Genomic DNA, 15,193 nt, shown 5'->3' on the forward strand with positions numbered 1-15,193 from the left:
AGCCATCCCCAAGCCACTTTGTTCTCAGGCTTGCAGCTTCCAGAGCAGCAAGAAAGCAAATGGGTATTTGTGTAAGGCACCTGCTCTGTGGGGTAGTTAGTCCTGGCAGTCGCAGCAGAGTCAACAATTCTCCAACCACTCCTTTTTCTCTCCTGAGCTGGTCCCTCAGCCTCCTACAAACATCCTCCTTCTTTGCATTCAACCCTTGTTTCTTTTCCAGAACTACTGCCTGGCTTTTGGAAAACTCAAATGAGAACTTCTGTTGCTGGTTCATACAGCTTGGCTGCAAAATGTCAAGGGAAAAAAAAAGGGAGAAATCTCGACCCAAACACCCTTCTACTTCCATCCGCCTTCACTGTCAGGACACGCCAGGACTTGTGTGGGTGTGGAACTCCTGCCAGGGACGGAGACAAGTGCATGCCCAGCACTCCCCGGCTTTAAGTGGGATTTTGTAGGGCAGCACAGAAGTGCTGATCCCGAGCAGCAGAGAATCAGTTATGTGGGCAGGTCCTGGATGTGCATGGGTTAACAATGTAACGCCAATCAAGCTCCCCTTTCCCCCCTTGGAATGCTTCTGGATGGGGATTCTAAAGGAAGCTGAATGGTTTCTTTACTCTTCATTCTCAGTGTGATGCCCTTTTTAGCTTAGCTTACTCTATTATGGTCATGAAGAGGTAAACCCCCGCACACCCCCACCCCCAATTACAAGACACGGGGAGAGAAAGGTGCCAATCCTACCACTGCAAGGTTGCAAAACAAAAATTGAGCCACTAGCCAGCACAAAGAGGGGAAATAACAGAATAAAAGATTACCTGTGATGACCCAGTAGTCTCTAGTTGTTTCTGATATATCAAGGTTGGGATATTCCAGAGCTAAAACAAACCAAGCACATGCCGTATTACAAACAGTTCTGCCTTATCATTCTTGAGAACTATCTGTTACATAGGACAAACTCTGGCTGCTCAGAAAACTAAGATTTAGTCAACAGCTAACTTTCAGTGGTTGCTAGGGTTTGTGGGTTTTCTCTCTCCCACTTATAATTCGTCTTGGATATAGCTTCCTATTTAAAAGTTGTAACACAATCACTAACATTTTTAGGGATGATTAGCTTCTGAGTGGATTTCTCCAGTGTCAAGAACTTGGTGTTCAATAGCTAAGTGCTTCTAAAGGTATGGTGACTATTGATGTTAATGTATGCACAAGGCTCACTACTGTGCATGGCATACAGTTGGTGCTCAATAAACCCTTGTGATCATTATTATTGAATGTCAAATCAAGGAAGAAAATTAATGTGCACATACTGCCAAATGACATCCTGCCATCTTTCACAAAATCATTCTTGCCATAAACTCAGGAGTCCTATTTTCATGCTATATGGACGTTGGTTGAAGTTTGCCTTTAAACAGTTTAAAATGTTTTTAAAAATTATGAGTAGCTACTCTGTGCCAATTATACTTGCATACATCATTCCATTTATTTATAATACCAAAACCAACCATAAGAGGAAATTATAAGTCAATTTCACAAATACATAAAAAAATCCTTGCCCAATGACCTCAGGAATATATGAACAATTCAGAATACAATCCTTCACTTTCTTGGGCTATCAAATAAGTGTTTGGACACAAAAAGTAGGCTGCATTGTCTTTAAAGTCTATGCCTCCTGCATGGTGATGAGAATTATGTAACCAGGGCATTAGAGGAAGACAAGGCCACAGACTTCTTAAGGGAAGTCATGATGTTGATTGCAAATGAGCTGTGTGATATCTCCAGCCAGGGCAGGGGCAGAAGGTCTGAGAACACTTGCTAATGGCAAAAGTGGGAGAAAACCATAGCAACCCAAAGACAGATACCCTAGCAGGCAGTTCTGGAAGCTCAGAAGGCAGAAGATGTGGGGTTAAATCCCAGCTTTCACATGTTACTAGCCACGTGAAAGTATATATTTTTTAAGGTTTATTTATTAATTTCTTAGGAAGGCAGAGATACATATAGCGAGAGGCAGAGAGAAGTCTAATGCTGGATAAAATGGAGTCTGTTGCTGGATAAAATAGTTGCAACAGCCAGAGCTGGGTCAGGCTGAAGCTAAGAGCCAGGAACTTCTTCCAGGTCACCTATGTGGGTGTAGGAGCAAAAGCACTTAGGTCATCACCCATTGCTCTCCCCAGGCACATCAGGAAACAGCTGGAGCACAAGCGGGGTAGCCAGGACCTTAACCATGTCTACATGTGATGCAGGCTTTGTAGGAAGTGGCTTCACCAGCTATGTCACAGCACCAGCCTCTGAGTGAGTATCTTGTAAAACTTTTTGACACATCAGTTTTTCTGTCTTCACATAACTGTGCTAATTCTGTATCTTACAAGTTGTTTGTGAGGATTAAGGAGATAAGAGAAATATTAAAGGTGAAGGCATCCTGCCAGTTGTGTGATCACCTATTCATTAATTCACTCTAATGTGCTGCCAATTAAAGCTGTTGTTTTATGATAACAGAGGTAGCATGTGGCCCAGCACCACGAATGTCTAAAAAGAGAAAGGTGTCAGGGGACAAGTGGGATCCACACATGATGCAGAGGTACTTACGTTCTGCAATGGAGAGTGGTGGGTAGGTGAGGTAGAACCCCACCAGCTCAGCGGAGAGCTGGCTAAGGAGACTGCTGGCCACAGTGCCATTGAGGAAGGCACTCTGATTGCCCACGACGTAAACCAGGGTGACTGCTTGTGAGGCATTGGATGTGCTCACGACCTGTATTGACACAGGAGGAAAGAGGAGGGACATGAGCCAAGTGAGGCTTTGGAAGGAGGCATTTAAGAGCAGTTGAGGGGAGGATGGTAAAATAGCAAGGAAAAGACAAGATTAATAACGGTCACCATTTACAGCTTGTTCTCTGCATGCCAGGCATCATGCTAAGGGCATCATCTAACTCTCTCTGAAACCCCAGGAGGTGGACCCAATTATGCCTCCCTTTCACAGATGAGGTATAGAGGTCCAGAATGGTCAAGGGACTTGTTCAAGGTCACATAGCTAACAATGAACAGTCAGGGTACCTCGATTTTTAGCTTCTTAACCACTTCATGCATGGATTGTTGACAGAACTAACCTGTCTTGGGTGACTTTTATGATTCTGAAAGCATAAACTAGAGCACAGGAATGTCAAACGAGGGTGGCCCTGAATGCCTACACAGAATAAGCTGGAGTCAAACTTCCAGGGAATTTTAATGCTGGCAGCACCAGCAATGTGTAACGTTGCTCACCCACTTAGTTGCAGAGTGACCAAACCTGATGAAAAAAGGAATTCGCAAAAATAAAATATATTTTTGTAGGCCAATTACATTCCCGTGGCCTATTAATTCAATAGGGAACATACAGAAACATCAGAGCATCCTACAGGATGGCGTGGTTTTTTCTACTTGCACTTCATCCAAGTCAGTTTTCTAGCTGCTAGAAAATGAGGCTGTCTGGGTCAATGTACAGATAAAAATACCTCACAGATTAAATTTGAAAAAAAAAAAACCCACAAGCTATAGGCAGTCACTCAACTTGGGGAGGAATATTTTGGCGGGTTCTGTGCTGGGAGTAGGGGTGTGGGTGCGGGAGACATCTGAGTTGTCTTTTCGGGTCATTTTTTGTTGTCCTGCTCCATGTCCCCTGAAAGCTCCTCTGCTTTTAGGAAAAGGGAACCTAAGAGGAGGTAGGAGTGAGGCAAAGATGTGATGCTGAGACCCCCCTGACCTGGTGGGTCAGCTAGGAATGCGCCCTCAGCTGGCCTCAGCTGGGCACTATGTTACAGCCTTGGGTGGTGCCCTGTCTCTGTCCACTCTTCTACAAAGAGGGCCTTTTACAGAATGATCCTCAAATTGTCTTCTTTTGCGCAGATGCAGACTGATGCCCAGTCATTTTCACATCGTCAATGCTCACACATAAAGATCACTTTCCTCTTAAACCTGACTTTGAAGACCTCTCAAGAAGAGCTGCCTCACTTTTTCACTCTCTCTTGCCCATTGTGGAAGTTTCTTTCTCATTCTCTAACCTGGTGCCTGCAATTCGGTGATTAATGATCAACAGAGTCCACATTTCCACTCAACTCATTCCTTCTGGATATGTCTCTGGAATGCAGCTCAGCCACAGGTATCCGTGTTTGTTTCCCAAGGATCCAAAAGGAAAAAATGCTTTCTTCTGAACAATTCGATTCATACTCCCACCTAAAAAGTCATAGCTAAAATATTCATGTCTTTTGATCTTTATTTATTCAATGAACATTCTACTTTTTTTCACCTTTCAGCAAAACTCAGTCTTACTAGACCCCTAGTATGCCTACAAAGCCAACAATTTGAGTACCTCTGTCCACTTTACACTCAACCAGGCAAATTGTTCTCAATTTTACTACTGTGGTGAAAACACATCAAAAATAAAATGTACCAATGTAACAATGTTTAATTGTTTACTTCGGTAGAACAAAGTACATGCACGTGTTGGGCAAGCTCATTTAGCTTGCCCAAACCATCCAGCTCATCCAGATTTAGAATGTTTTATTTATCCTAAATGGAAGCTCTGTGCCCACAAACAACTCCTGATTTCTCCCTGGCCCCTAGCCATGCAGCCATCATTCTTTCTGAAGAATCATTTACAATGATTTACAATGAGCAATCTGACAACGCTAGAGACCTTTGCTGAGACCGGCTCCGTTCAGCTACCAAAATGCCCTCAGGGCTTTTCCATGTGGTCCGCACCAGCATGCCTGCCCCTGTTAAAGGCTGGCTCTTTTCCCATCGCATGTGTATACCACCTCTATTTATCCATTCTTCCAGTGCAAGACACTGGGCTGCTCCCACCTCGTGGCTGCTGGGAAACCACTTATGAACATGGGTGGACAAATACCTGCTTGAGTTCAAGCTTTCAATGTTTTTGGTATGTGCTTAGAAATGGAATTGTTGCATCATAAAATTGGTTCTATGTTGATTTGGTGGGAATGCAGGCTAGTATAACCACTATGGAAATAAATATGGAGAGTACTTAGAGAATTGCAAATAAACCTGGCATATGATCCAGCTATCCCACTAGGATATATATAGGAATATACCCAAAGGAAATGAAAACTGCATATGAGAAGGGTATTTGTAATCCTGTATTTACAACAGCACAATCTACAATAGCAAAGACATGAAAACAATCCAGATGCCCATTCAAAGAGGAGTGGTGAAAGAAACTGTGGTACATCTACTCCATGGAATACTACTCAGCCATTAAAAACATGAAATTATACCATCTGCAACTAGATGATCCCAGCTACAGACCATTATGCTGAGTGAAATAAGTCAATCCCAAAAGGACAAATACCATATGTTCTCTCTGATATAAGGCACCCATCATGCAAACTATAACATCAATAACCCTTTCCATACTGTTTTTGCTGCATCCCATATATTTTGATGTGTTTCATTTTCATTTCTTCCAAGGTTTCTTTTCTTTTGTTGAATTCATCACTGGCTCATGGATCACATGGTGACATCATTTTACCCAAGAGGCATTTGATTTTTCTTTTTGTCACCCAAGTGTTGATTATTCAGTGGCATGTTTTTTCGACTCCATGGTGCTATACATTTTTTGTTGTTGTTGTTTTAATTTCATACCTGTTGTTGACTTCGTTTCATGGCTTCTCATTTAAGGGAATGTATAGTGATGGTGTAATAGAGACTACCAAATTCAGATGTAAAGATACAATGTGGTATGCATCTCTACTTCCAAATCAAAGATGGACTCCCAATGAAACTGTTGGACATATTTAGACAGTGGAATGCTGGACTTTCTGGCATTGTCTGTACAAGCAATGTCAGGACACATTTAAATAACAGACTGATGGACTTATGACTGCTTATGAAGGACTATACTATTGTAATATTATGGGAAAAATCAGTTGGGGGGTAGGAATTTGGTGGAGGGGAATACAAAACCCTATGGAATTGTACCTTAAAATAAATAAATATAGTTTTATTTTTATTGGAAAATCAGTTATAAATGGAGGAGGAGAGACAGAGAGGAAGATCTTCCATCCCAAGCGGCCGAAACAGCCAGAGCTGCGCTGATCTCAATCAGGAGCCAGGAGCTTCTTTTGGGTCTCCCATGTGGGTGAAGGATCCCAAGGTTTTAGGCCATCCTTGACTGCTTTCTCAGGCCACAAGTAGGGAGCTGGATGAGAAGCGGACAGCTGTATGAGAGCTGGATGTCCGGGATTAGAGCTGGTGCCCATATGGGATCCGGTTGTATGCAAGGCTACCTTTCCATGTCCCAATGCTAATTTTTTAAATATTTTTTTTTTTAATTGGAAAGGCATATTTACAGAGAGAAGGAGAAACAGAAGAAAGATCTTTAACCTGCTATTTCACTTTCAAATGGCTGCAACAGCCAGAGATGAGTCACTTGGAAGCCAGCAACCAGGAGCTCCTTCCATGTCTCCCATATTGGTGCAAGGTCCCAAGGCTTTGGGTCATCCTCTTCTGCTTTCCTAGGCCACATGCAGGGAGCTGGATGGGAAGTGGAGTAGCCAGAACAGGAACTGGCACTCATATGGGATTTAGGCACTTGAAGGGAGAGGATTAGTCAATTGAGCCATTGTACTGGGCCCTGGTTTTTTGTTTGTTTGTTTGTTTTGTGTTTTGTTTTTAGCAATCACTGCTTTCTGCAGTGTCTGTACCATTTGATATTCCTACTATTAATACATAGGGATTCCAATTTCTCCATGTCCTCATTAACACTTCATATGTTCTGATTCTTTGGTTGCGGGGGAGGGGAGGGACATGTTAAAGTCACATCTCATGGCTCTGCCTTGCATTTCGTTAGCGATTAGTGATGCAGAATATCTTTTTACATGCTTGTTGCAAGTCTTGTTTTTTTTTTTAGCAATGTCTATTCAAGTCCTTTACCCATTTCTTAACGTACTTTTATTGAGTTTAAGGCATTCTGTATGTCATGAATATTAACCATTTATCAGATACATGATGTGCAAATATCTTTTATTCTGTGCATTGGCATTTTGCTCTGCAGATTCTGTCCTTTGATACAAAGAATTTTCCAATTTTGATGAAACCATTTTGCATATTTCTTAACTTTTGCTGCTTGTGCTCCTGGTGTCAGAGCTAACAAATCATTTTCAAGTCCCAAGTTATGAAGTTATCCCCTGTAATTTCTTGTAAGAGTTCTAACTTCAGCTCTTAATTTCAGTTCAATACATTCTGAGTTAATGTTGGCAGATAATGTCCATCTTCATTCACCCACATGCAGATATCCAGTTTTCTCATTTTGCTGAAATGGCTAGCTTTTCTACCTCTCATTTAGTCGCTTTGGCACTTTTGTCAAAAATCATTTGACTGAAGCAATCATTTGCCCTAGCGTTTTGGCCTAGCTGCCAGCTGAGGTGCCCTATGCCATATCAGGCTGTCTAGGTTTGATTCCTGGCTCCGGATCTCAAGTCCATGTTCCTGACAATGTGAATCCTTCTTAGGAAACAACACATACTGACTCTAGTAGTTAGGGCACTGCCATGCAGGTTTGAGACATGAAATGGGTTTCTCAGCTTTGGTCTGTTCCTGTCTTGGTCATTGCAGGCATTTAGGGAGTGAATCAGTGGAGAGGAGCTCTGTCTGTCTCTCGAATAAATTTTCAAAAAATAAAATAATTTGGCCAAACATAAAGAGGTTCATTTTTGGCTTCTCTGATGTATTCCATTTACCTATGTGTCTGTCTTTATATCATCACCACAATGTTTGGGTCACCAAAGCTTTGGAGTGCATTTTGAAACTACGAAGTCTGACCCTTCAACTTTGTTTTGCCTTTTCATAATTGTCTTGGTTACAGATGGTGTTGTGGCTTAATAAGCTTAGCCTCTGCCTGAAATGCCAGCATACAAAATGGGCACTCGTTTGTGTCCCAACAGTTCTAGTTTCAAATTCAGCTCCCCACTTATGTGCCTGGGAAAGCAGCAGAAGATGGCTCAAGTCCTTGGGCCCTGCCTCCACATGGGAGACCCAGAAGAAGCTCCTGGCTCCTGGCTTTGGATCAGCTCAGTTCCAGCATTGCAGTCATGTGGAGAGTAAATCAGCAGCTGGAAGGAAGATTTCTCTCTCTCTCTCCATTTCTCTCTAACTCTGCTTTGCAAATAATAAATAAACAGTAAAAAAAAAAAAAGATTGCTTCAGTTATTTGTGATTCCTTGAGATTCCATATAAGTTTCAATATAAAAGTTTCTGTTAAGAAAATGATCACTGAAATCTTGATGGGAATTGCATTACATGTAGATTACATGTAGATCTTGGACCTGGCACAATGGCTCAGTTGGCTAATCCTTCCCCTTCCAATGCCAGAATCTCATATGGGTGCCAGTTTGCATTCTGGTAGCTCTACTTCCCATCCAGCTCCCTGCTTGTGGCCTGAGAAAGCAGTGGAGGATGGGCCAAAGCCTTGGGACGCTGTACTCATGTGAGAGACCCAGAAGAAACTCTGGCTCTTGGCTTCAGATCAGCTCAGCTTCAGCCATTGTGGCCATTGCAGCAATTTGGGGAGTGAACCAGCAGATGGAAAATCGTTCTGTCTCTTCTTGTCCCTGTAAATCTGACTTTTCAATAAAAATGAATCTTTTTTTTAAACATAGATCCTTTTGGTAGTGTTGACATCTATTACTCTATAATCATAGGATGTCCTTCATTTATTTCTGTCTTCTCCAATAAGTTTTTTTTTTAACAGCTAAGTACAAAGTAGGATAATTTCTGGTGGCTTTTAATACTAGCCCCCAAACTAAGAGGTGTATTAGTCCAAGATCAAGACAATAGCTCTGGTCCCCAAGAGTCAGACCATGTCAGTGCAGGAGAGGCAACTCCGGCAATGCACACTTTGCCATCACCCTTTTCCTTCCCATTCTTCCTTCTGGAAGAGCACCATAATTTTTTTGAAGACACAGCTCCTATCTCCTCCCTATTCATGTCCATGGCTGGGCTAGTCCATCCAAGTTACACCAGTGAGCATCTGAGCCAGGTTGACTGGAACATTCCACCTTCTTGGTTATAGTTAATGTTGGCCCAATCTAGATTAGAGCATAGTTGGTCCCTTGAGAGCCAAACCCAAGATTTGGACTGGCATGACACACAAAACAAAGCACTGCATGGTTCCACCATTCTGTGCATATTTAGGAGGAGGCAAACCTGCAAGGAGCACCCCGTGAAAGCTGAGGATGACAACAGCTCAAAGCAAAGTAAGGCAAGTGATGGAGAACCTCATGAAGAAATAATCTGAGCACCTGGATCCAATTACAGGCTGTGAATTTGCCAGTAGCATGAGCCAATTTCCTCTTTCTGCTGAAGTCTTTTAAGCTCAATTCTGCCCCATCTCCAAATAAAACATCCAAATTGAGTCAACTGTGATCTAGCCCCAACAATAAAGCTATAATAGAAAAACAAATGAATTAATGAAATATGTAAGTGGTCATAGCCTACAAGGGATGTGAGGTTCCTTATGAATTCTGTTAATCAAAATATAATGGAGTATTATTCATTACAAATCCAAATCCTGGCAAAAACAGATGAAAAGTTATTCCAGCGGAATGGATGCATGACAGGACCGAGAGAGTTACTAAATGCAGGCAACAAATTTAGCTTTGGGTCTCCGTCAGCTAACACAAAAGTGAAATGGGGTTAATTAAATGATTCATACAATTAGCCGTCCATTTTAAAAACTGTTGAAATGTTTTAGAGCATCTATAATGTATTGAGATGTAATTTTCCAATCACCTGCTGTAGACCTTTCCAAAGAAGGTAGGTCTGTTACTTCATTTATAAAGCTTCATTTAGTGGCCCATAACCACCACACAACACAAGAAAGGCTTCCTAAGGCCAAGGGCAGCTGATTTTTCTTGATGTCTCTCCCAGTGCCTGATAAATAGCAGGTGCTCTTTATGTCTGTTTCCAGAATACAATTAAAGTGTGCTTTGCTGCCAAGCTCTGACTAGGCTCCTGCACCTGTGACGATCAGAAATGCAATCCAAAAGAAAAGACCTCCCACAGGAGAGCTGAGTCATACTTCTTACATAAATCTTAAGTCTATGACATGTTTTCAGATCTTAGTCTAATAAGAAGTAAATTATGATGCACTACTTCCATCTACACTCAGGATGAGTCTAGAAAAGGAAAGCTACTGTTACAAATTAAACTGTATGCTCTCTACATCACATTGGCTTTGCTGATAATTCTCTTATGCTAAACGTCAATTTTGAAACCACCAGATCTAATTGTAAAGGCTTTAGTTCAATAGTCAAAACACAGTTAGAGAAATTTGGGGGCTGAAAGATTATCATTGAGAAGCATCTGTCCTTACTAAGATGATACCTAAACAATTACAGATCACGGGTCTGCAACAGGCCTCTCTCTGCTGGTGTATGTACTGCTAATCCAGGAAGCTAAAATAGAGTTCTTTAGGCGTGAGATTTCCCTGGGAAAGAATTTCTGTGTTTGCAGAAAGTTTCATTAAGGATCCATTTCAACATGACACTGATACTAATGTAGCTTAATGGATGAGAGTGTAGACTTTTGACTCAAATCTTGCTTCATTCTTTACCAGCCATGAAGCCTGCAGCAAGTTTTTTAACCACTCAGTTCACTCTTTCATGAAGTGGGAGTAAGACTGTATCAGAAGCACAGCTTAAGTATGCTGTGTTAGTAAAGCATTTAGCATTTACAACAAGTAAATCTTGGTGAGTTAGCTATTGAAAAATCAATTCGTTTATTCATTTTATAGTAGAACCTAACATACATGAGATACTATTTCAATTTTATTTTAAAAATCCATATTAAAAAGGTCTGAAAAAGAATCACATAGGAAAATAAATAGAAAACTCTGGGCCTTAGCAGGTACACAGCAACATAGTACCTCTCCCCTCACAGCCAGATGCCACACATCTCCACCAATAACGTAACTGTTAGCATCATACGCCCCAAGTACAAAATGACTTTCACACCGAAACAGGGGCTGGTTCATTTCTGAACAATCAAATGTGCATTTTGATCATTTGTTAACAACACAGCTTGAAGCACCTTCCGCCCTACCTGCACTGTCAAGTTGCTTTTGGTATTCAGGACTTTCCTCTCAGCATCCTGGAATGCCCTCTGCAGTCTCTGTTCCATTGTCTGAGCAAACCTGCAGGACTGGACGTTGTCCGATGGGCTCACAAACTGCAGCACTACAACAAGAGCGATCAATCAGCACGCACCAAACTCTGTGTCTCCACTTCTCGGCTTTCACTGCAGCCACAACGTAAAACAGCAGCATTTAAGATCAAGGGAAGCGAGGAAAATAACATAAGGCCAGCCAAGGTTTGATTGTAGCTCTGAAGGTGACTTTTAACATGATTCATGTCAGGAAGAATTGAGAACACGATCGAACCTGAGATCCCCTCCACTGCAAAGGATTTGTGATTTTATCAACTGGAATATCTAGACAGCTTCCTCAGTGACTGGCAAAAACTTTTGACATCGGGCCTTCTATTTCTTTGAAGGGAAAACCACAATCAATGGACTCCTATGAGTAAGCTGATTGTTTCCTTTTCAATGGTTTTGCGATTCCTGCAGTTAACAAACCTTGAGGATCAGAAATCACCAGTTTGAAAAAAACAGATTCAGGTGCCTAGACTCAGAGACACTGGCTCAGCAGCACACTGGCTCAGCAGCATGTGAAACCTGCAGCTGCAAACCATTGATTCTGTGGCCATTCAATTCCTGGCTTATCCTCTCGTGATGCAAGGTAGAGCATTCTACCTGGAGTTCAAAGGCACAAATTCTATACATCAAGAAGGAAGGCTCCAGTGAGAGAACATTCCCGATAGACCCAAGGCTGGAAAGGGAGTGTGGACATCTGATTGGCAGGACCCTTTGAGGAAAGTACAGACTTCAAAAGACAACAGAACAGTTAGCAATGGGGTTTTAAAACATGTGTTCATGCACTACTGCCCTTGACCCCCAAATGGGAAAGGAACATTTCCTTTTGAGGTACTTGCCTGTTTTCAGCTGGAAGTAGCCTGCAGGCTGGGGATTCCATGGGGAAGCAAGGACTGCCACAGACTGCAAGTTTGGAGTGTGTTGCTTCAGATCTGCTGTGACATTGCTGACTCCATAAACACCAAGTGTCTCCATCACTATGGCAGGCAGGTACACTAATCTCCCTTTGGTAACATAATAACCAATTGTGACATTATGAGAATGTTCTAGAATGTCCACCTACAAAACAAATGGACCCACAAAACACATTGTTTGTTTTCAGAATACTTGGGGTTTCTCAGATCCATAACTGGTAGGTAGCAAGGCTAAGGAGTAGAATGTTTTCATTCAACAAAAATTCTAACAATTCTACAAAATATGTACCACTTGACAAGCCTCAAACTATCACCATACAGAAAAAATATAATTCACGTCAAACTTACATGGATAGGACTAGGTCTGTGCTATTTTAACTTTTAAGCGACTCAGTATAATCCTATGAGCACCACACATTGCCAAAAAGGCAGTGAGGAGAAAGCAGGCAAAAGACATTTCTGGCAAATGGAATGCTGGGAAACCATCTTCATTCTATTTCTCAGCACTTTTAAGATTTAGAAGACAGAAATCATAGATTTAAGTGCAGCACCTAGAGGGGACTAGGTCAAAACGGAAATAGTGTGAGTTCTTCTCTCTAGAATTAGAGAGAAGCATCACTCAGACATGGCTTACAGGTTGGTTCAAGACCAAAGCCCGAGTGCCCACTGCTCCAACGGGAGCCTCAGATTATACTCCTGCTTCGTTTTCTTAGGGTTGCATGTTAACAACTCGGGCTGGTTGGCTTTTGGTATGCTAAATGGGGTGCTTATTATAGAATTAGTGTATCTGGAAAACAGAGATAAAATAATAATCATCTCTAACACTACCACCATTGTAAGAGATTTATAGATCCCTCTCAGGCTTACCTCCTTTAGCTTTATTTCCTAGAAACATGTATTTCATATATGTATATGTACACACATATTTATGTATATAAACAGATACATACATACACATAGCTGTATGTATGCATGGTAGAGGTGATGCCTTTATAAATATTTTTTTCCCAATGTTTTGATTGGTGTCAAATACGTATCACATACACTCTGTCATTTTGACCTGTATTGTTCAGTGGAGTCAATTCCATCCATCCTGGTGCACAAAGATCATCACCATCCTCCTCCAGAACTCATTCGTCTTAGAAATCTGGAACTCTAGCCAGGGTGTTTGGAGGACCTGATTCATCCTCCACACCCAACTCATTGTTACATCTCCATTACTGTTACCAGGTGTGTTTTCCAAAAAAGCCAAGACTTCTAATTCCACAACAGGGTGGCTGTGCCTTTGGTCCCTCAGTGTGTGTGCCCATCAGCTGGTCTTTTAACACTGACGCTCCAGATGACATTAGGTGGAGCATGTGGTACCTCAGGATGGAACATAGGTGCAGCAGAAATAGCACACACCACCTGGGGACAAAGTGGCTCCCTTTTCAGGCCTGAGCACCTCAAGGATCCAGTCTCAGTGCAGGGATTATTGCCTAGCTGTGAACCCCTTTCTCCCCTCACTAAATCTTCCTATTAAAAAACAGAGGTTTGCTAGACTCAACCTCCGGGCCTTCTGCAGTTCACAATGTGCACCTTGAATTTAACAAGTAGCTTACTTTCTGTCTTTTTGTTTCATTACCTGTACAGCTGAAACATAAAAACTGTACATCTTTATGGGGTATCATGGGATGTTATGATATACGAATATGACACATAATGTTGAAGTCAGGGTAAACATTTCTACCTCCTCAAACATCATTTTGTTGTAGTGTGAACATTCATTACCTACAGTCACCCTATTGTGCCACACAACACCGGAACTTATTACTCTAGCTCACTACAGCTTAGTATCTTTGCGGAAAATGATCTTGATTTCCACGTGTGGCACCCTTAGAAAACAAAGGTACTTGCTTTAAAAAGTGAACCACCTTTCAAAATTGCTAACTGATGCAGGGGTCTGTGATGACACTCCAAAAATATTGAAACAGTGAAGGTAGTTTGAGAATGATCTAGTGAAACCTCTTGTAGGCAACTAAATGAGAAGATTCACATTTTTCAATTACCACAGAAAGTTTTGGGTGCAAAAACCACAGAAGATTCTCAGGAATACATTTCTTTTTCTTCCTCCCTCCCTTCCTCCCTTCCTCCCTTCCTTTCTTTCTACACTTCTCATTTCTTTCTGTACATTTCTCCTTTCTTTTTTATTTATTTTTTCTTCCTTCTTTCTTTCCTCCTTCCTTCTGTCCCTCCCTCCCTCCTTCTTTCCTACATTTCCTTCCTTCCTTCCTTTCTTTTTCTGCCCCTAGAATTTTATAAAAGCGATTGACAATAACCAGTCAACTCTGGGCCAAATCGCATTTGTACTTTCAATGTTGTGAGCAGGGAGAGAATTACAACACCAAAAGCAGCTGGAACACAGAACCTCAAAGGAGGAAGCCAAGGGAGGGCCAAAGAAGAGTCCAAAGACTGCCAACTGCACTTACTGCCACAGCATTTCGGAATTAAATCGACGCAGTGTAAACCAAAGCCGGATCACTTGACTATGTCACTCACACCAGCCAGCAGTTATTAAACAGTACTTGGCATTAAAGTGTTTGGATAAAAATGAAATGTTCACTTCTCTGGTTGCTGTTGGCAACTGAAGCAAAGTTGGACTTGTTTTACAAGTGGGAATAATTTCTAAATGTCTAGAAATAACTATTACTAATGATGTGGCAGACAAAGGAAAAAGCAATGGCTACTTTCTAGAGAATTACACAAACAATATTAAATACATTTCTGTAAAAGTCAGGCTAGTGAGATACTTTAGAGTACTACCAAAAAGTTCGGGGGAAAAAAATAGAACAAAGTTCATTTGGTTGCAAAAATGGAAAAAAATTCATTTGAAATCCATGTATAGTTTTTTTTCATAATACTCATTTTGTGTGAATATTTGGAAGACCCCTAGTATACATAGATTTCAAAACTTTTTGCTCCAAGGTAAACATACATTTTAATTCAATTTTTCTGTTTTATTGACATGCCTTCATAAGCTAGGCTTTTAAAAAAATCCCTCTGGGCCTGGCAGCGTGGCCTAGTGGCTAAGGTCCTCGCCAGGATCCCAT

General features: G+C 41.5%; 1 protein-coding gene across 1 annotated transcript in view; it reads right to left on the bottom strand.

The window, feature by feature from the left end:
* KIAA1549L (KIAA1549 like) overlaps positions 1 to 15,193 on the bottom strand; it is a 305,396-nt gene that overhangs the window by 97,636 nt on the left and 192,567 nt on the right. The window contains exons 5-8 of the mRNA XM_058663193.1: positions 12,030 to 12,249; positions 11,083 to 11,216; positions 2,578 to 2,740; positions 813 to 872 (exon numbers count right to left, since the gene is read on the bottom strand). Of these exons, the coding sequence (XP_058519176.1) occupies positions 813 to 872; positions 2,578 to 2,740; positions 11,083 to 11,216; positions 12,030 to 12,249 (577 nt within the window). The remainder of the gene's footprint in view (positions 1 to 812; positions 873 to 2,577; positions 2,741 to 11,082; positions 11,217 to 12,029; positions 12,250 to 15,193) is intronic.

Source organism: Ochotona princeps, chromosome 4 (assembly GCF_030435755.1).
Source record: "Ochotona princeps isolate mOchPri1 chromosome 4, mOchPri1.hap1, whole genome shotgun sequence".
Lineage (NCBI taxonomy): Eukaryota > Metazoa > Chordata > Mammalia > Lagomorpha > Ochotonidae > Ochotona > Ochotona princeps.